The sequence below is a fragment of the Halichoerus grypus genome, chromosome 4, assembly GCF_964656455.1.
Source record: "Halichoerus grypus chromosome 4, mHalGry1.hap1.1, whole genome shotgun sequence".
Lineage (NCBI taxonomy): Eukaryota > Metazoa > Chordata > Mammalia > Carnivora > Phocidae > Halichoerus > Halichoerus grypus.
In genome coordinates this window covers 52238402-52259000 of record NC_135715.1, presented here as the reverse complement: position 1 = coordinate 52259000, position 20599 = coordinate 52238402, and the positions used below count along the sequence as shown (strand labels likewise).

Sequence of the window (20599 nt, the reverse complement as noted above, 5' to 3'; positions counted from 1 at the left end):
GGTATATTTAATATTAATTTCAAAAACTCAAACTATAAATCAAGGAACTACCTAAACTTTGGTATAAATAATTGATGGAGAATTCTGTAGCATATGAAACATTACTCATTTGTGACAAGATTCCACAAAAAAGTGTAAGTATTGACAAAATAGATTCTGATGGAAGTTTTTTGGTAAATATGTAAAACTATTATTCGGAGAAATGTACTAATTATAGAAAGGAAAAAGACCTCTGGACAAGAGCAGAACATTTTTGCCAAGAAAATGTCTGTCTGCTTATCTTCAGGAATACCTGACTACAAACTTCTGGCACAAAGGCAGTATCTCATTGATTCTTCAATCATCTCTGTGAACTAAGCACAGAATTCATTTTGTTACAATACATTGAAGGGAAAAAACAAATGTAAAAGCTAAATGAGTTGTCTACAGTGAGTTAATATACTTCTCATATGAGGAGTTAATAAAACAGCACTGTTATAGCAAGTAAAATAAAATAAAAATAAAATAAAAAATTATTCCTTCACTGTAAAATACTGAATTGAGTAACTACAGGCAATTCAATAAATCTCTCTCTTTCACAGGCTTTGTTTGAGAAGAACAATGAAAAAGAAGTAGAGTTAAAAACTGGCAATGATATTTTTAGGGATGCCTATTGAAGAATGAGGGGTCAAGTAGAATGATGTGAAAGATTTGCTTTAAAATACTGCAGATAAACTAGGGAAGAGACAGACTAGATGAAGCAAGTGTTGGCAACATCAAGATAGTAGTAGGAGCTGGGCAATGGGGATGTGGGGTTTCACAGTTACCCTGAGTTTGTGCATATTTGAAATTTTTCACGATTTAAAAAAACAAACAAACTGTACCCAAGCATTGGAGAACAAGCAAAACCCTTCAAGGAACTAAGGATGTAGGTGAAGGACCTGGGTGTCTTAGTCTTCTCTTATGTATATAGACCCTATTTAACCCTTGGCCCAAACTCAGCTTACAGACCACACCTACCAGGACCCAAGTTTTTGACCTTTAACTGCCCTCTCCCGTAACAAATTCACATTAGAAGGGTAATGTGGTCCCTTTGCTCAAATGACCTAAAATGTACACAGAAGTTAATGAAGCAAGTCTTCTGATCACTGGGTGAGATCGGGTGGGATGGTCTGAGCAGAAGAGAGCTATGCAAATCTTACTTCCATAATTCTTGAGCTTCGATGACTCTGCTTAAGATTAGGTTGGCAGGCCACAAAACCTACTTCTTGACTAAGGAATAATGGCCTCATAACAAAGTCATTTTCCATGTTAATTTGATTTCCCTCTATAACCTAATGTTGGTTTTTTACTGCCTTAGAGTATTAAGTATAAATAAAACATAAATTCTGATATGTTTCCATGAAAAAAAGAACCACAGATTTCAATGCGGTCAAGTACCAATGTTCTCACTACATACACAGTGTTTCCATAGGATCTCACATTCTAAAAAGTAAATTTTTCCTTTATTTCAATGTAAAAATCCAAAATCCTCTAAAATCAAAATTTTACTGAAAAGCACTTAATAAAATATTAACACAATAAAATAGAGGCATGTAAGCTGGCAGAATCCAGTTTTCAAATAAGCAACTGAATTCAACACTGTGTAATTCATAGAGTCTTAGAATCTATACAAAAAGTGTTAAATAAAGCAATCTATTTAATATCTTCTGGGACTATCTTGTCTTTAAGACTTTGTTTCAGAGTAATGGGCCTAATTGTGACTTCTCAGAGTCTCTGGTTCACTGGAGAACCAAAGGTAGAAGGATATAGTGAAACCATAGAAGGTAAAGACAGCCCCTCTGCAGGCTGTGCTCCCCAGTCCTGCTCTCCCTGGAAAAAGGACCTGGCAAAGGCCTCAGGGAGTCTACCAAGAAAGGCTTTCCGTGTTGCTTACTGCAGTATTCTATTCTATCACTTGTATAGATAAATTACATGTATAATAATAAGCCACTGTTTCTTTGAAGACTAATTAGGTTTGGATTCAAGTCAGTACGGAAAGTTTCTAAGAATTCAAACAAACTGTAGTTATTAATGTTTGGTCAATCCCTATCCTATTAGTTTCCTATGCTGTGGTAACAAATTATTCTCTTACAGTTGTGGCAGTCAGAAGTTTAGGGTCAAGGTGTCCAAAGGGCTATTTTCCTTTTGGAGGCTACAGGGGAGAATCTATTTGCTTGCTTTTTTCCCCTTCCAGACGCTGCCTGCATTCCTTGGGGCTCATGGTCCCTTCCTGGCATCAATCCAACCTCTTGCTTCCATGGTCAAATCTTCCCTGATTCCTCCTGCCTCCCTCTTATAAGGGCCCCTGTGATTATATTGGGCCCACTCCATAACCCTGGATAATCTCATCTCAAGATCCTTAACACAATCAAAACTACAAGGTCCCTTTTGCCATGTGAAGTGACATTCACAGCTTACAGACTTTAGGATGTAAATATCTTTATGGTCCATTATTCAGCCTACCACCCCCCATCATAGATATAATACATGATTATAACTTTTGATATTGTAATAGTGAACTGGTAAATCAATGACACTGTCCTCTATTTTCTTATTATATTCATAATTTCAATGAATGTCCATGAATACAAACAACGTTTCTTCCAAATAATTAATAGTTAAGTTCTCAAAAAATAGGACATTTAGGGGGCTCTAAGGTTGATAATTAAGCAGAATGATTACTCCTGCGGCATCTCACACTTTCAAAGTGCTTTGCTGTCAGTAAGGTGACATATATTATCTCATTTAATCTTCCATATAACTGGCCCACTTGATAAGTAAAAAGAAATTTAACTTGTTTAGAACTGCAAACTCGGGAAGTAGGAGAATCAGAACAGACAGTCAGGTCTTCTGGTTTCAAAGCACGCTCCTTTTCCCTGTTACAAAAGACAAGTAGGGCCTGTTTCTCAGCTGCCTTTATGTGGGCCACAGAACCCTATCAAAAAATGAAATCTATTGTGCTATCATTTGATATGTGTAGCTCTAAGAAATCAACTGCCAGCAAAACAATTTTGTCAAGATAAAAACAAAAGCATTAAGATATAGAAGGTTTCAGATTAGCAATAACAAAGTAATATTTCCTGTAAAAAATTTTAAAATAATTAAGCTATAACTTCTATTCACTGTATACGTAATAATAGCTGTAACTATGCCCTATTACTAAAAACATACTTGGTTCACCAAAATTGGTATTTTTTTAAAAGATTTTATTTACTTATTTGAGAGGGAGAGAGAGAGAGAAAGAGAGCAAGAGCACGAAAACAGGGGAGAGAGAGGCAGGTTCCCCGCTGAGCAAGGAGCCCGATGTGGGACTCGATCCCAGGACCCTGGGATCACGACCTGAGCTTAAGGCAGATGCTTAACCGACTAAGCCACCCAGGTGCCTCCAAAATTAATATTTAAAAAAAAGCCTAAAAATTACTGATCAGCACTTTAAGAGCAGACCAAAATCCATGAATATTTAGACTGCCAATATAAAGCAAGCCTATTTTACAGCTACCGAAGGTACATAAAAGAATTCGAAACTGAAAGGCAGGCTGCACAACCAGCTGCGTTATTCTATGCAGTTCACTTAGTGTTAGCAAGTTTGCAAGCTTTTCTTCAAGTTCAGCGCCCAAGTGTTTGAAAAACAGTTTGCTAACTTTCCCTGATAACCTTTGACTTTCCACCACAACATGCTATTCTTACCTCGACAGCACTTTTATCCACTTATATATGAGCATTTGATCCTCTTCTGAGTCCACCCACTTCCTGTCTGCTTCACAACTGTATTGTAAAGGGCAAGCACAATCCTAGCACAGAGCATGTTAATCTTAAGTGATGGGCAAAGATGATGGGGTAGATGAGCTACAACATCATGAGAAACGTGCTGAAGGATACCTATTGTGATAGTTTAAAACTTACACTCTTTATTTGACTCCAACACCAAATTTTCATCCATTCACTAAAAAACATAGAGTGCCTTATTTTATGCCAAGCAACGTGGCAGCTCAGGGACAGAGAGATACTCCTTATACTCACGGAGCTTGCAGTTCAATGAGGAGCACAGATAAGTAAACCTAATTCCAATCTTCCAAACCACTCCACTTAGCTTCCAAGATCCTTCAAGATCTGGACCCTTATCTTCTTGTCAGCACCCAGGGTGCACCTAGAATACAATGAAAGGCAGCTAACCAAGACCAAAGACTCAGAGAAAGCTTTCTGGGAACTGATACTCAACCAAATAAGGGTGAGAGGCAAGTGAGACTTGGGGCATATTTCTGTGGGGAGGGAGCCAGGGGGAAGGCACAAAAGGAAGGGATGCTGCAAACCAAGGGGCACACAAACACATAAGGAAGAAAGGTCAAGATAAGGGCTGGGTATTGTGAGTAGTATAAGGTGGCTCCCACGGGTGGAAGAACAAGGCGAAGCCAGAGAGGTAATCACAGAAAACCTTCTACCGTGCTAAGGGGTATGGATTTGAAGCTTAAAGTGACAGAGCACGCACTAACGGGCTTTCAGCCAGGAAGAGCCAGGAATAGTTCTAGAGAGATGGCTGGCAGCCTTACAGAGGGTCAGCTTGGTGGTCGGGTCACAGGGGAGAAGACGCTTTTTTTTTTTTTAGATTTATTTATTTATTTAAGGGAGAGAGAGCGAGGAGGGGCAGAGGCAGAGGGAGAGGCAGAAGGTGAGGGACAGAATCCCCTAGCAGACTCCCCGCTGAGCCCGTTGAGGGGCTCGATCCCAGGCCCAGGGAGCATGGCCTGGGCTGAAATCAAGAGTCCGACTGACGCCCTGGAGAAGACTCATTAACCTTTGGAAAAGGCCTGACAGGACGTGAGGTCAGGGTGGCAGCAGGCTGCTGTGTATGGGAGCATGCCATGAAGATCTGAGCAGATAGGAGACAGGAAAAAGAGTGAATAGCTTTCTCGGAGGAGACAGAATTAATGGTACTTGGTGACTATCCGGTTGCGAGGCGTGACAATGAGGGAGCAGTTTAGATGACTCTAGCTTTCACATCTGCAATGGAAATAGCTTACAAGTCCAAAATAGTAAGAATTACGACTTACGGAGTAACTGTAACAGGCCAGGACCTGCGTGTGCTAAATATGAAATACATTATTTATATAAGATAAATAAGATTTATCTAAGCTACAAGATCTTACGGCATCTACACAACCCCAAAGGTAGCGATCCATTTTACATTTGAGGAACCTAAGGCTCAGAAAGGTTTGTCACTTGCCCGAGGTCACAAAGCACACGTAGGATTTGAAACTAAATTCTGTCTGCCTTCCTAGCCATCTACTAGAGAATGAAGGAATAGCAAAGATTTTACTGACATTACCCTAGAAGAATAGGCAGAAAAGGCTTCACATGCTGCTCACTTTTTCTCCTCTTAAAAATAATCAGGGCAGGGGCACTTGGGTGGCTCAGTCGGTTAGGCGTCTGCCTTCAGCTCAGGTCATGATCCCAGGGTCCTGGGATTGAGCCCCGCATCGGGCTCCCTGCTCAGTGGGAGCCTGCTTCTCCCTCTCCTCCCCATTCATGCTCTCTTCTCGCTATCTCTGTCTGTCCCTCTCTCTCAAATAAATGAATGAAATCTTTAAAAAAAAATAATTAGGGCCACTGTACAGTTGTATTTCAATCCTCTATATACTTGTATATTCTTTAAAGGTGAGCAAGAAAAGATGCTGGTAAATTAATAACAACAACAACAATAATAATAAATATGCTAACATAGACAGGTCTCTGCAAACCAGGCACCTTTAGAAAACAAAATATTGACAGGATATATAGTCATATATATAATCATATATAGTATGATATACATATACATATACATACATAATCATATATAGTATGATATACATATACATATATATACATAATCATATATAGTATCTTATTTGTACACTGTACATTGGAAACTGAGAGGGGTTTTTTTAGTATTAATTGTAATGACAAGGATCACAGTGATTTTAGAAATTATTTATGTAGGCTGTCACATACACTTCTACTATAAATTAGCGGTATTAGTTAATGGACACAGTAAAAGTTTTACCACTCATTTAATATTTTCAGAATGTACCAGAGATTGGAACAAAGCATTAGCCTCATTCCCTTGGCACAGGCTCTATTGGTTTATAACCGTAAATTGCTTTGTACAGAACACATATGTAATGGGAAAGTTCAAAACACAGTAATTATCTTGTTTGTACCAGTCACCACAAAACTAAAACATTTCTAAAACCTAAATTTTCCATTACACCATGATCATACTTAAGGAATAGAGAAGACGTCTGAATATGCTAGAAACTTAAAAAAGAGGCATGAAAATGATACCAAAGGAGTCCTTTAAGCCATTTTAATAGTTTTTAAAGCATCTCTCAATTGCCTACTAGACATCACCAGGATATCTTATCATCATTTCAAATTCATAGGGCCTAATTCACAATGTCTTCTTTTCACTACCAATAAACCTACTTGTATTCTCGTTTTCTACCCTTAATTAAAGGCATCATTTATATAGCAATCCTCCCAAATTCAACAACTCTACGTTAGCTTCCTCCTCTCTCTTCTCCCTGCCTGTTGGCCACAGCTCTCCAGTCTTTCCCACAAGATCTCTCATGCATTGCTTCCTTCCCTCCCATTACAGATGGTCTGATAGGTACCTTTACCATGGTTCCCTTGGACATGCAGCAGTGTCCAACTTGGGCTTCCTGCTAAGTCCATCACTCTTGTCAAATGCATCTAATAGGAAATTGCCAGAAAAGGCTCCCATGTAGAATTTAGAATTTTCTTTGAATAAGTAATAAGCATTTGTGACACAAACAAACAAACAAACAAAATTCAAAATGTATTTAGAATGAAAAGTGCATCTCCCTCCCAAGTCTGCCCCCAGCTACCAAGTCTCCCTCCTGAAGGCAAATATCTATCAGCTTCTATGTATCTCTCCAGAGGTAGTCTCTGCATATACAACAAATATGTGATCTTTCAAGGTTTAAATGCATGGCTGTGGGCCCATACACACAACTCCCCCCCGCCCCCCAGCACAGAGTGACAAACGCAGAGTAACATTTTATACATGCACATTGTTCCACGTCTGGTTTATCACACTGAATACAACTTGGAGTTCAGTGTGTATTATTATATACAGAGCTGATTCCTTCTTTTTCATGGTTGCATAACATTGTACTATGTGAAATAGTTCATAATTCATTTCAACCAGTCTCTAACTTACACATCTGGGTTATTTCCAATCTCGTGCTATTATAATGGGTAAGTAGCCTTGTATGTATGCCTTGGCACACATAAACAGTACTTTTCACTTCCTCTGTGAATTCTGGATAATGTGGGCAGTGAAGGCTTGATGAACCCAAGGACTTAAAAAAAAAAACACCTCTCTTTACAACCTATCCTATAAAGTGTCTATCTTGGTCATACTGTATTTAACCTCAGGTTAAAATCTGTCAGAAGTTTTTCTGCAGCACTTTGGAGTATAGTTCTGTCAGTCCTTGCTGGTAGGCCTGCTTTTATCCATCCTGAAAAGGCATGTACAACCTAAAACATTTTCACATGAACAACACTTCGCTTGTACAAAACAGCAACTCTAAATTCCTACAAAGATCTCCAAAGGGAGAAGGATTAGCCGATCTGTCCTGATAGCTTTTCTTACATTTTGAGCCTAGCAAATAGAGCCCCCTAAGATTTTAGTCTAGCCACAAAAGGACCAATGGTTTCTTGCTTCCTAGAACTTTGGTCTGAGGAAGCTCATAATAACATTAAGAAGTATTTCTCTGGGTTGTACTCTTGGAAAAGATGCTATATCATTAAATGAAAAGATAAACATGATATACCTATGGAAACAATGTATTTCATTGCTAAAAGCCTGATGTCCAAGTTAGAGAAAAAAAGAATGCAAATTTCAAACTCCACTTATAAATTATCAGCTTTCATAGAATAAAGCCATCTAAACTGCATATAAGTCAATTTTAAGAGGCAAAACAACCACCCAAATTGCATTAATGTGGCATGATTTTAGAGCGCCATAAAATAGTTTAGCCAACATAGACATAAAAAATCCGGGGTTTGCCACAATCAGGCATCGAATACTTAGGAGACCACTGCAATCATTAATCACAGCAAGAATTGTGTTTGTAAGAGTTATTGTTGATAAAAAATGATCTGAGTCACAACGTAAAGAATTCAACTAGAATACAAATATTTATGGGTATATTATAATCCAACCTCACTGGGGGAAATTAGGAAACTCTGCTCTCCAGCTAAATCTTGAAATGACACATTTCTCCCAAAGGAAAACTAGAGTTTACAAGTATCATTCATTCATTCAACAAGACACATGCTTTCATGCAGTTGACAAATACTTATTGTCTTTCCCCTCTGTGCCAGGTCTTGTGTTAGCCCTGGGGATCCAGTGGTGAGGAAGACAGTCTTTGTGTCTGCAAGGAAATTTCAGTCTCCACCACCTCCCCTCTCTCCCTCCCACATACACATGCCATGCAAAGATCTCTCCAACAGCATTCTTAAAGGATGGTCACTTAGCTCTTGCTGTGTGGTATAATGAGACAGTGTGTGTAAAGTGCCCGGCAATCTCTAAATCCACTCCTCCTTGCCTACTCTCAACAAACTCCAAGAGCTGGGAACCCCGAATTCCCCACCAGCTGTGCATAGCTATTAGCCATCCAACCTTGAGAAATTCATTTCAGCATTCTGAGCCCGAGTCTGCTCTGAGAACTCTGTTCTTGAAGGTCCCTTCCAGTTCACAGGGAATGAGAAGACTAGAGATTTCTAATAATGGACAAAGCCATTACATCACAAGAGGCCTGTTCTATCAGATGACTCAAGCTAGAAAGTTCTCTTTTAAGTAGAGCTAAAATTGTCCCTCTGTGAATTCAACTGTGAATCTTTGTCCTGCACACTGCGGTAACACAAAACCTGTCGACCGCCTCTTGTGCATGATAATCCCTCAAATATTAAAAAAATGTCACATTTCCCCAAATCTTTAAGAATTAAAAGTGGCCTCTTGTGTCAATCCCATGATTTCCCAGACCTTTGTATAATATATTGGTTACCTTCCTCTGCGAGCTCTATATCAACATTTTTAGTTAAAATACAGTGCCCAAAATAAAATGTAGTATTCTAAATTGGCAGGAGGACCAGCAAGTGCTAGCTGCATACCTGGTAATGCAATACAAGACTCTGTGATTGACTTGGAGGAGAAAAGACAACTGAAACACAACAAACAATTAGAGGAACACTATCTGGACCATACTCATTTAAAGCTCCACAATAAAGAGGTAGGATAGCTGAGGTGTCAAGAGTACAGACTGAGGTCAGATGACCCAGATGGGTTCAGATTCTAGTTATTACATGTGTTAGGTGTTAAGTTCTCTGTTTCGGATCTCTCATCTATAAAATGGAGAGCAGGACAGTACCTACCTTATAGGACTGATATAAAGAACTGAATGAATTATCGGCATTTAGAAGAGACACATAATGATTATAATAAATATTATCATCAGAATAGGCAACTTATTTATCTAAAGGATTATTTAGATGATTATCTAAACACCTGTTTTGTGATGTGTATTCACAAATTAGGTGAAAATAACGTTTCATCCTTTCCTTTGTAACTAAGATTGAGATACTAATGGATAAAAGTAAACTGACACTTGGGTTCAAAGGATGTGGTCTCTCTCTTAAGAGAGAAGATGAACTGAATTATAATAACAGAGAGGAAACTAAGGGAAAAACAAAATAAACAGAAAGTACACATTAAAGAAAGGAGTTCTTAAGAACATTTTCCCCCTCCCATTATAACACAGCCTGCTCATTTCAACTATACCAAGAATGTATAATTTTTGGCATTTTATGTGCTGGATGTTCTCTTTATTGGCTTGTCTTTATGCATACTTTTTGAAACTTCATTGGAGGAATCAACTCGAATGCTCATCAACTTTCGGTCATGTGTGCTGTGGCCAGTGACCCTGAACTAAAATGATTCTGTTCCAGTGCTTGGTCAGCTCTAAAAATAAGTGCTACCACGTGGTATCCGTGTTTCACACAACCGAGTAAGCCAGTGTGGGTGTGCAGTCACCGTGAGATTCCAAGCACACTCGTAGATCACTCACTAAAAATGGTAAGGGTAGTTAAATAAACCAAATAAATTACCTCTGTATTTCTTTCTAGTTAAAAAATATGCTTTCTTTACAAACTTCCATAAAAAGTTTTAACAATGTCAATACAATACTTTCTTTAAAAATGATGACTCATGCAATCAGAGAAAGACATGTATCATATGACCTCACTGATATGAGGAATTCTTAATCTCAGAAACAAACTGAGGTTTGCTGGAGCGGTGGGGGTGGGAGGGATGGGGTGACTGGGTGATAGACACTGGGGAGGGTATGTGCTATGGTGAGCGCTGTGAAGTGTGCAAGACTGTTGAATCACAGATCTGTACCTCTGAAACAAAGAATACAATATGTGTTAAAAAAAAAAAAAGAAGATAGCAGGAGGGGAAGAATGAAGGGGGGGAAGTCAGAGGGGGAGACGAACTATGAGAGACTGTGGACTCTGAGAAACAAACTGAGGGTTCTAGAGGGGAGGGGGTGGGGGGATGGGTTAGCCTGGTGATGGGTATTAAAGAGGGCACGTACTGAATGGAGCACTGGGTGTTATACGCAAACAATGAATCATGGAACACTGCATCAAAAACTAATGATGTAATGTATGGTGATTAACATAAAATAATAAAAATAAAAATAAAAATAAAAACGATGACTCATATACTTAAGATTTAGCCTACTCGTCATTAAAATTTAAAGAAAACAGTCATTTGAACAGCACATTTTGAAAGTCTAATGTATACCATGTGATTGTGATGACTCTCGATTCATTAAAAAGCTCTTCGTTAGCATATACAAATAGTTAACAAGGTACGATCGACATTTCATTCATTATAGAAGGGTTGCTTTTCCCAATAACATCTATTAACATGAGATAAAAGTGGAAATAAATCTTCACCACACCTCTGAAAGAGAGGCAGGGTGGAACATTTTCTCAAGATGAAGTTCATCCATATTCTCCTTCGAACTCCCCCTACTTGTTAGGAATTGACAACAGATTATCACTTGTGAAGGGAGCAGGTGGGACACTAACTTCAGGATAATAACAGTCACTGGCCCTTAGTAAACTCTATGTGCTCATCATGGTGCGAGGGATTGTAGTGCCTTATCCCATTCCATTTAATCCTCACAACCCCATGGGACAGGTTCCACTGCTATCCTCAGTTACAGGTGAGGACACGGATTCACAGGGTTTAACAAATTTGTCCAAAGGCACGTAGCTAGAGAGGGCCAAGTCAGGACACAAACCCATGCTGTTTGACTTCATGGTCTAAGGTCTGCAATTGAGTAAGTCACAAAAAGCTGGGATATACACATCACGATGAGTGAGAAAGAGAAAAAGAGACCAGCGAATGTGAGAAGAGAGAGAGGACAGGCAAAGACTAACCAGAGGGAAAGAACACTGTGTGAAAAGGAAGAGCCCTGGATAAAGCATCAGGAGGGCTGGGACCCTTCCCAGGGATGCACCAGTGTGACGGAGGGGAAACTAATATGTACCCAAGGTGATTTAGACAACCAAAACAACAAGACAATTATTAACTCCAGGGATGGGAGCACAGGACTGTGCAAGGAAGGAAAAGTAACCGTCGAGTAGGTAGGATTTGTCCACAAATCCTTTGACGCTTCTCTCACAGTGTCTCTATCCCCTCCCCCGAAGCTCAGCCAACCTTAGTGACTCATTCAGAACCGACAGAATGCGGCAGAAACTATGCTGAGTAACGTCCCATGTGAAGTCAGTTTCGGCCGAGCTCTCTCGAACCTGTTTTACTAGAGAGTTTGGCATTGGGTTTTCAGGCAAAGCACATCTTTTCCATTTTCCATCTGCTAATCACAGATTTTCCACTTACTATTGTCCCCTGTCAATATATCTTCCTTAGGGACTTCAAGGCATGACTGTAGCGGAGCTGAATTTGGCCATTCCTGTATCTTTCAGCCATAATACCACTAAACTTCACCATTAACCTTTGACACGAACTAGCCAAAACAACAGTATCAGTAGCAGTCAATGCAATCCAGAAAGGTAGGATATTTAAATATTTAAAGATAGGAAAGATTGTCAATTACTGGTTGAAAACCTCTCCCTTATTCTATTTTATGCCCTAGAGAGTTCTACCAAATTCATTTGCTGTAAAACTCTAACCAATCTGCCTAATATTTTAGTCTCCACATTTCTAGTCCAACAAACTTCAGAAATAACATTTGGTTGAGTGGATAAATCTCTTGAAAATACTTCACCAAGAAGTCTTCTCATGTGTAAAATAAACTTTCATCTTATTAATTAAATCAGCAAATATTTACAGATAAGGTACTCTGAGGTAAAATGATATGACAGAGTCTCTGTCCTCAAGGAGATTATAATAAATGTAAGTACCTAATTAAATATGAGGCAGACTATAATGAGTTCTATAATAAGAAAGGCACTAGAGGAGAGATTGAATGTACTTGGAGGTCCAAGAAAGAGTTATACAAAGGATTTGAATACCCTCTCTCAAATCTAAGCTTTTCACTTTCTTTTACCTTTATCTATGCCAATACCCTAGACCTTGTCTTTATCTGAAATTGTTCCATCCTTCAAATCTTAAATTTTGGAACCCTCTTTCAGACTAAATTCTAGATCCCTGTTGAGGGGAAACCCTTATTGCCCACTACCCCATGAGTCTCCACAGAGGAGAGAGGACTTCGGTTCACTCCCTAGGGAAGACAAGTGGTTCATCACCATACCCCACCTTCATTTGGGAGGAAGGAAAAAGAAGCAACAATTTATCAGAAGCTCTGATTAGGCCTCCAATAATTTATCAGAAGCTCTGAATCTAGTGGTTGTTGGATCCTGTTCAGTGATAAATAAGCTGTCCCTCACTCCCTGTGTTTTATTCTCAAGAACTGGGAACACAGAGAGGAAGATGGATGACTTATTATCCCTCGAACATCCAACAATGGCTTTATCTTTTATAAGCCCTATAAACCATCAACCCTGGATCAATTTAGCTGTTGTTCTTTCTCCCCATCTTAACAAAAAAAAAAATGTGAAAGGCATAGGAATTAGATACATTACTAAACTTGATCTCCATCTTTGCTAGACACTATTTACTACCTCATAATCTTCTCCGGGTCCCTGTTCAGTTTCAACTTTCATTTTCTTTTTTTTTTTTTTGTAATTTTATTTATTTATTTGACAGACAGTACAGGCAGGGGGAGGGGCAGGGAGAGGGAGAAGCAGGCTCCCTCTGAGCAGAAAGCCCGACGTGGGGCTCAATCCCAGGACCCTGGGATCAGAACCTGAGCGGAACGCAGACGCTTAACTGACTGAGCCACCCAGGCACCCCTCAACTCTCATTTTCTACAGAAGCTAACCCAAACCTAAGTAAACTCTGACTCATAGCAGATGACCTCGGCTTCAATTTCATTGAGAGAACGGTAGTATCTGGGTTTGGAATAAACGAACTTCCTGCACACACCCACCTCCATAAACTTTCTGTCTCCCGGTCAATGCTAATCTCTAAATGGGCTCTGGCTCCCATGCTCCATCCTTTCTCCCCTGTCTTTCCTGACACTTCAACTTTCGAGTCCAACAATTCTTTCCTCTCTTCATAAAGACACACTCAAAGCCCATTTTAAAAACAAAGCCAAAGAGGGGCGCCTGGGCGGCTCAGTCGGTTAAGCGTCTGCCTTCGGCTCGGGTCATGATTCCGGGGTCCTGGGATCGAGCCCCGCGTCGGGCTCCCTGCTCGGCGGGGAGCCTGCTTCTCCCTCTCCCAATCCCCCTGCTTGTGTTCCCTCTCTCGCTGTGTCTCTCTCTGTCAAATAAATAAAATCTTTGAAAAAAAAAAAAAAAAAAACAAAGCCAAAGAACAACAACAACAAAACTCTTTTGAAGTCTGAATATTATACTTGTTCTCCTTCCTCTAACAGCCAAGCTTTTCAAAAAAGCAATCCACCCCGGCTTCTCTGCCTTCCCACCTGTTCGGCAGGGCAGCCTAATGCACGCCAACCCCTCCCCGAAGTCATTCCCGTCAATGTGACCCAATGACCTCCATGTTAACAAATTCCACAGACGCTTCTCATTTCTTCTTTGACTTGATCTCTCTACAGTATTTGATGTTTAACAACTTCCGTCCTAAAACTATCTTCCACAGGCTTTTCCTAACATCATCACCTCCCAAGGCTCCTTCTATACTTCAGAATGCTCTGTCTTTATTGGTCAAACTTTAAATTTTAACATTTTCCCAGGGTTCTATACTTGGCTTTCCTCTCCTCCAACTAAAGGTTCCCTGGGGCAGTGGAAGGGGCAGGAACATTTACACCATGGATTATCCCACGTGCTGTAAATCCATATGGCTAAATCTGAATACATTTGCTTCCTCCCCACCCCGCCCCCGCCCCCACCAGCGCTTACCTCTGTCATGGCACTGCTCTGTATTTGTATAAACAAATCTGTCTGTCTTCCCTGCCCTGGCAAGCCTGGGAGATGGACACAGCACACCACTGTCAGCAGTGCTAGCTTCTTGAACAGGGGCTGGGAGTGTGGATGGGGGCAACAACATAGCGAGAGCAAGGCATCTTAGAGGACCTAGGAATACGTAGCTATAAAAACTACCTGGGAGGAACTTGACTGAACTCTATTGTCAATATTTTGAGGGAAGTAACAATCTATTTATTCATCTCTGAATCTCTTGTGCTTAGCACAAGTGCCTAGCACATGGTGGGTATTCAAATCATATTTTTTGAATGAGGGAAGTAGAAAAAGAATGAGATATCTGAGATTAACTTTGAAGAACTGGTAGAATTTCAACAGCCTTAGATGGAGGAGAAATCAGTGAAGCCAGGGGGAATGGGAGAAGTCCAGGCACAGACAGAAATGCTGGACCGGTGGGGTGCATAAGGACGAACAGTCTCAGTAATTCTAGAATGCTAAGGTATGGTTTTATAAGACTTGAGGATGGAGCTGCAGATGTAACTTGACAGGCAACAGTGAGCCAGTGAGGTCTTTCCAGCAATGTGATTTGTAATTGGAAAAGAATTAACTGGAACAGAGGATACCTCTTAAGTAGCTATCGAATGAATTACTTAAGTGAGAATAAATGAAGACCTGAACCATAGCAGTTGCCTGAACCACAGCAATAGAGTAAAAGTAGAGGAGAAGGGAAAACATATTTTAAGACCGAAGGTAAGAAATAGACTTTTTGAATATTCCAAAACAATGGAAATTAGTTGAAGTATCAAACTTAAAAGAGGTGACAATTTTAAAGCACTAAAATTAAAAGGCCTAAAATGGAAAATGTTGTAAATACTTTAAAAAAAATACATTTAATGCATTGGTTTCTTGACAGTACGTGGTATACAGCATACTTATTAAGTTTACTGTGTTGGCAGGAATTCCAACACGCTTCAGTTGACACATGGTTGGTAACTGAAGAGGACATTCTGTACATGCTTAGGAAAGGTCATTCTGTAACTTTTGAGAAGGAAGTCAGCAGAATATAACCATACCGTGAAACTGTTGTTTGCATTTTTTGTGCTTGCTTCGGCTACGCTGGCATCTGAGAGGTCAACTTCGTCGAATATCAGAGACTGTTAATGAAGAAGAACACAAACACATTAAATGAAAACCTAACTCAATGTTCGTCAATAATTTTTTTTTTTTTTTTTTTTGCTATTAGGTCATGACTATGAAGCTGTGTTAGGAATTAGGAATAGAAAGTGAATAAAAAGTCGTTCGTGATTATTTGCAATACCTTCTTAGGAAGTGTAAAACCACAAAGTACAACTAACTCATAAATCCCAAACCAAAAAGATCTTTAAAGAACACACAGAGTAATACCTCTGGACAGGCAACAGCCTGTAACAACGTTGCCAGGAAGGCAGAGGCAACATCATCATTCCCACATTTGCTAAGTGAGAAATGAGAACTAGTCCTGGCTCGGATCATGGTGAGTTACTGAACTTTCTGAAACTTATTTCCCTCATCCATAAATGGGTTTGAATGAGAAGGTGAATCTGCTCTGCAAATATAAAATGGTGTTTCTTTTGTACTCTTAAAAGTGGTTTCAATCAAAAAGTTTCAGTGATAAAAACTCCACAGAAATGGAATCTTTAATAATGTTCAATTTAGAGATTAGGAAACTCTACTAAATAAACGTATCCTTCCCACTCTCAGTCATTTGGTCATTGTTTGCACTCATTCAATGTTCTTGCAGCACGGCAGCTATAACAAGGCACCGCTAGAACTGCAGAAAATGGGCCCCTTCCACATGCACCCCAATGTTTATAGCAGCAATGTCCACCATAGCCAAACTATGGAAAGAGCCTAGATGTCCATCAACAGATGAATGGATAAAGAAGATGTGGTATGTATACACATACACACAATGGAATATTACTCAGCCATCAAAAAGAATGAAATCTTGCCATTTGCAATGACGTGGATGGAACTAGAGGGTATTATGCTAAGTGAAGTAAGTCAGAGAAAGACAAATACCATATGATTTCACACATATGTGGAATTTAAGAAACAAAACAGATGAACATAGGGGAAGGGAAGGAAAAATAAAATAAGATGAAAACAGAGAGGGAGACAAAAGATAGAGACTCTCTTTTTTTTTTAAAGATTTTATTTATTTATTTGAGAGAGAGAATGAGAGAGAGAGAGAGCATGAGAGGGGGGAGGGTCAGAGGGAGAAGGAGACTCCCTGCTGAGCAGGGAGCCCGATGTGGGACTTGATCCCAGGACTCCAGGATCATGACCTGAGCTGAAGGCAGTTGCTCAACCAACTGAGCCACCCAGGCGCCCAAACCACAGAGACTCTTAACCATAGGAAACAAAACTGAGGGTTGCTGGAGGGGAGGAGAGTGGGGGGATGGGTTAATTGGGTGATGGGCGTTAAGGAGGGCACGTGATGTAATGACCGGTGGGTGTTATATGCAACTGATGAATCACTAAATTGTACCTCTGAAACAGGTAACACGGCATACGTTAACTACATTGAATTTAAATAAAAATTAAATTAAATTTACCAAAAAAAAAAAGAAAGAAAGAAAGAAAAGGGGCCCCTTGTCTGATAGCTTCTATCAACACCCCCAAGGTCCCTAGGGGGTGTGCAAATCCACTTCACTCCAACAAATCTGACTATTAGACTTGTTCCCCGACCAGAAAGAATTTTTAATCTCGCACAGGAGAAGAAACATAATGACTAATTGTAATGTAAGATGGTCTATTGAAAATTCAAGAAAAGAAATACTACAGAATGCTATGGAAGGTCACAGATAATTTCCCCCGCAGAAAACATTTAAACTCTTGCTCTTGTGAATGATGGAATAAAGACTCTTTGAGGGGATCTTAAAGAAAACAGGGAATTTCATCAAGTGGAGACAGAGGGAAAGATCATCTGCGGATGGCAAACACGGGGCAGGGCCAAGGTTATCAAGTGGTCAGTGCCGCCTAGAGATGAATGTGGAAAGGCAGCATGGAGCCAGATCAGGGACAACCTTGAACGTAACGACTTTTAAAATGAGATTACTTTATTTGGTTATTACTTGTACAGCTGCATAAACTAAGAATTACATTTGTTTGCATATTTGATTTTACCTCCCAGTGTATAACTCTACTAATTATATCAGGAACATATGTTTTTTTAAATATGGAAATTATCAATTATTCAACTGACACAGTAGCCAGAAATCTTCACGTTTACTTCTGAAGGAACACTAAGGTATCAGTTTAAATGGAAGCTCATCATTACTAGTTTCTTTCTTCCTAAACCACATCATTCTTATTTTCTTCAACTGTTACATAAAAATTATTTAAAGCCTTGATTTTATTTCACTTAGTTTTTATTCTTAACTGCTAGCATAATTGAGTGATTGCTTTGTGTCAGGCACCTTGTGTATTATCTCATTTAAGCCTCCTCAGTACAACGCGAGCTGCCTGCCGCCACTCTTGTGGAATGTGCTGGAAGTGGGATACAAACCCTTGTCTGAAACCAGAGGACAGATTCTTAGCAACTATAGCAATTCTCTCTCTCATGGTCAGGGAAAGATGTATAAAGTAAAAGGTAGCAAGAAAAGGGGGGAAACCCAAAATTTTCAGCTTATTACATTTAATAAGGTTACATTTAATGTTTTACTTTAATTGTAAGGAAAGAAGAAAGGAAGAAAGAAAACTATACTAGAACCTTTCCATAAGATCGTCCTCCATGGACATGCCATGAAACTGACTTAACTAGACTCCCTTGGGATATGGTCCAAGATGGATCACACGCACACCGAATTAACAGAAGAATGGTAAGGCTCTAGTGAGCACCAAGACAAAAAGTTCAGAGAACTAAAATTTATAATCCATCCACAACCGCAAGTGCTCGCGAGTCATTATCTTTCCAAATTACCTTCGAGTCCTTTGCATAATAAAGTGTACGGCCTCGAAGTTTGAAGTAACGCTTTTTCCATCTTTGGAAGGAACTGGTTTGCTTCAATAGTTGTCCCTCTTTAATACTGGTCTGGGGAGAAACAGAAGCACAACAACATGATTAAAATGAAATTCAGAACCAAATAAAATTCAGAATTAATGACACACCATCAGTGACATTTTAAATATTATTTCCCAGGTCCTAGAAATTACACGAGAGAATATCTTCTTCTTTCTGTCCAACGAAGGGAGGACGTGTGCAAAGCCTCATGGACAAAGGTAAATCTGACATGGTTCCCTGCCCTCCAAGTAGTCACAAATAATATGGGAGACACATGCACCAAACTAATACTTACAATTCAGTGTGACGGTACACTGCCTTTTATAGAGGAATTATTTTACCTCCCAGTGTATAACTCTACTAATTATATCAGGAACATACCTTTTTTAATATGGAAATTATATCAATTATTCAACTGACACAGTAGCCAGAAATCTTCACGTTTACTTTTGAAGGAACACTAAGGTATCAGTTTAAATGGAAGCTCATCATTACTAGTTTTTTTCTTCCCAAACCACATCATTCTTATTTTCTTCAACTGTTATATAAAAATTATTTAAAGCCTTGATTTTATTTCACTTGGTTTTTATTCTTAACTGCTAGCATAATTGAGCGATTGTTTTGTGTCAGGCACCTTTATTATTCATCTGGAAAATGCGGATGACACCGCGACATACCTTATAGGGTTGTTGTAAGGAATACATTAAAAACATAGAAAGGACTTATGGCACGGCATATAGTAAGTGCTCATTAAATGTTATCATTAGCTATGTGTTATTTTAACGAATGTAGTCAAAGCACTATGCATGGTGGTCCAGAGAAGGAAGCATCAGCTCCTTTAGAGGGAGGCAAAGAAGTCTTCCCAGAGGATAGTCCAGGGTGGGTCTGAAAGGAGTTTATCAGAATGACAAGGGATGGCAAAGCCTATTTTAGGTGTGTGCAAAAGTAGAAAGGTTTAAAACAGCATGCATATTTGGGGAATCTTCAAAGAACTTTCAGTTATAAATGCAGGGTAGGGTTTGTGGTGCGGGAGCAGCAGGGGATGTGGCTGGAGAAGGTAGGCAGGGGCTCTGTGATTCTGGGCCAGACTCCGTGCTGAGTGCTTCATATATGAAGTTCATTTCATTATCACCAACAAGATACTTAGAACCCGCTGGCCTCATCTAGGATCTCTCCCTCCCTTTGGCCCCCTGTCCACAATGGTGCTTTGCTTTTAAGTGGCCATGCATGCTCCTCTTAGATCTGGATGCCACCTAATCTCTCCTCCTGGGCTGCTCTTCCTTCAGATATCTGTCTGACCAACTCCTTCACACACTTCAAGTCTTTGACCTTCTCAGTGAGACCCACCTCACTGACTTATTTAATACCACAACGCAATCTGCAATTTCATCTTATTTACTCCCTCACACAAAGTACTTACTTTCCTCTTCTATGTATAATGTAATTTGCATATTTATTATGTTTATTGTGCTACCCCTATTAGAACAGAATTTACCTGAGTTTGTTACATCTAATAAAGTTAAATTCAATGTTTCATTAAGGAAGAAGGAAACTACACTTATAGCAAACTAAACTTACAGTCTGCCTCTGAGATTGTCCTTAGGAGACATGTCATGGGACTGACTCAAATAGATCCCCTTGGGATGGGGTCCAAGAGGGGTCAGTCACATTTATTCTGAATTCATAAAGGAGCAGTAATGCGATGGTGAGTCTCCAGGACAAAAACAGCTCAAAGAACCAAAATTTTAAATCCATCCCACTGGATTGCCCACTGATGTATCTCAAGTACCAAAAAATTATCCAGGACACACGAAATTCAGATCTATATGAATGAATAGCAGGTACTGAGGTAAAACTCATGTCTGCTTGACTCCAGAGCTTATTCCCAATTTCTACACTATACCGTCTTTTATTATCAACAAGACATAAAATATTGAGAAAAATGTGTTGTCACCAGTAAGGTAGTCAAGTTATATTAACATTTACTTTCAG

The 20599-nt window shown here is 39.5% G+C and overlaps 1 protein-coding gene across 2 annotated transcripts in view; it reads right to left on the bottom strand.

Moving 5' to 3' along the window:
* DGKH (diacylglycerol kinase eta) overlaps positions 1-20599 on the bottom strand; it is a 179739-nt gene that overhangs the window by 83311 nt on the left and 75829 nt on the right. For both annotated transcript variants that reach the window (XM_078070315.1, XM_036106980.2), the window contains exons 3-4: positions 18527-18637; positions 15636-15716 (exon numbers count right to left, since the gene is read on the bottom strand). In XM_078070315.1, coding sequence (XP_077926441.1) covers positions 15636-15716; positions 18527-18637 — 192 coding nt within the window. The remainder of the gene's footprint in view (positions 1-15635; positions 15717-18526; positions 18638-20599) is intronic.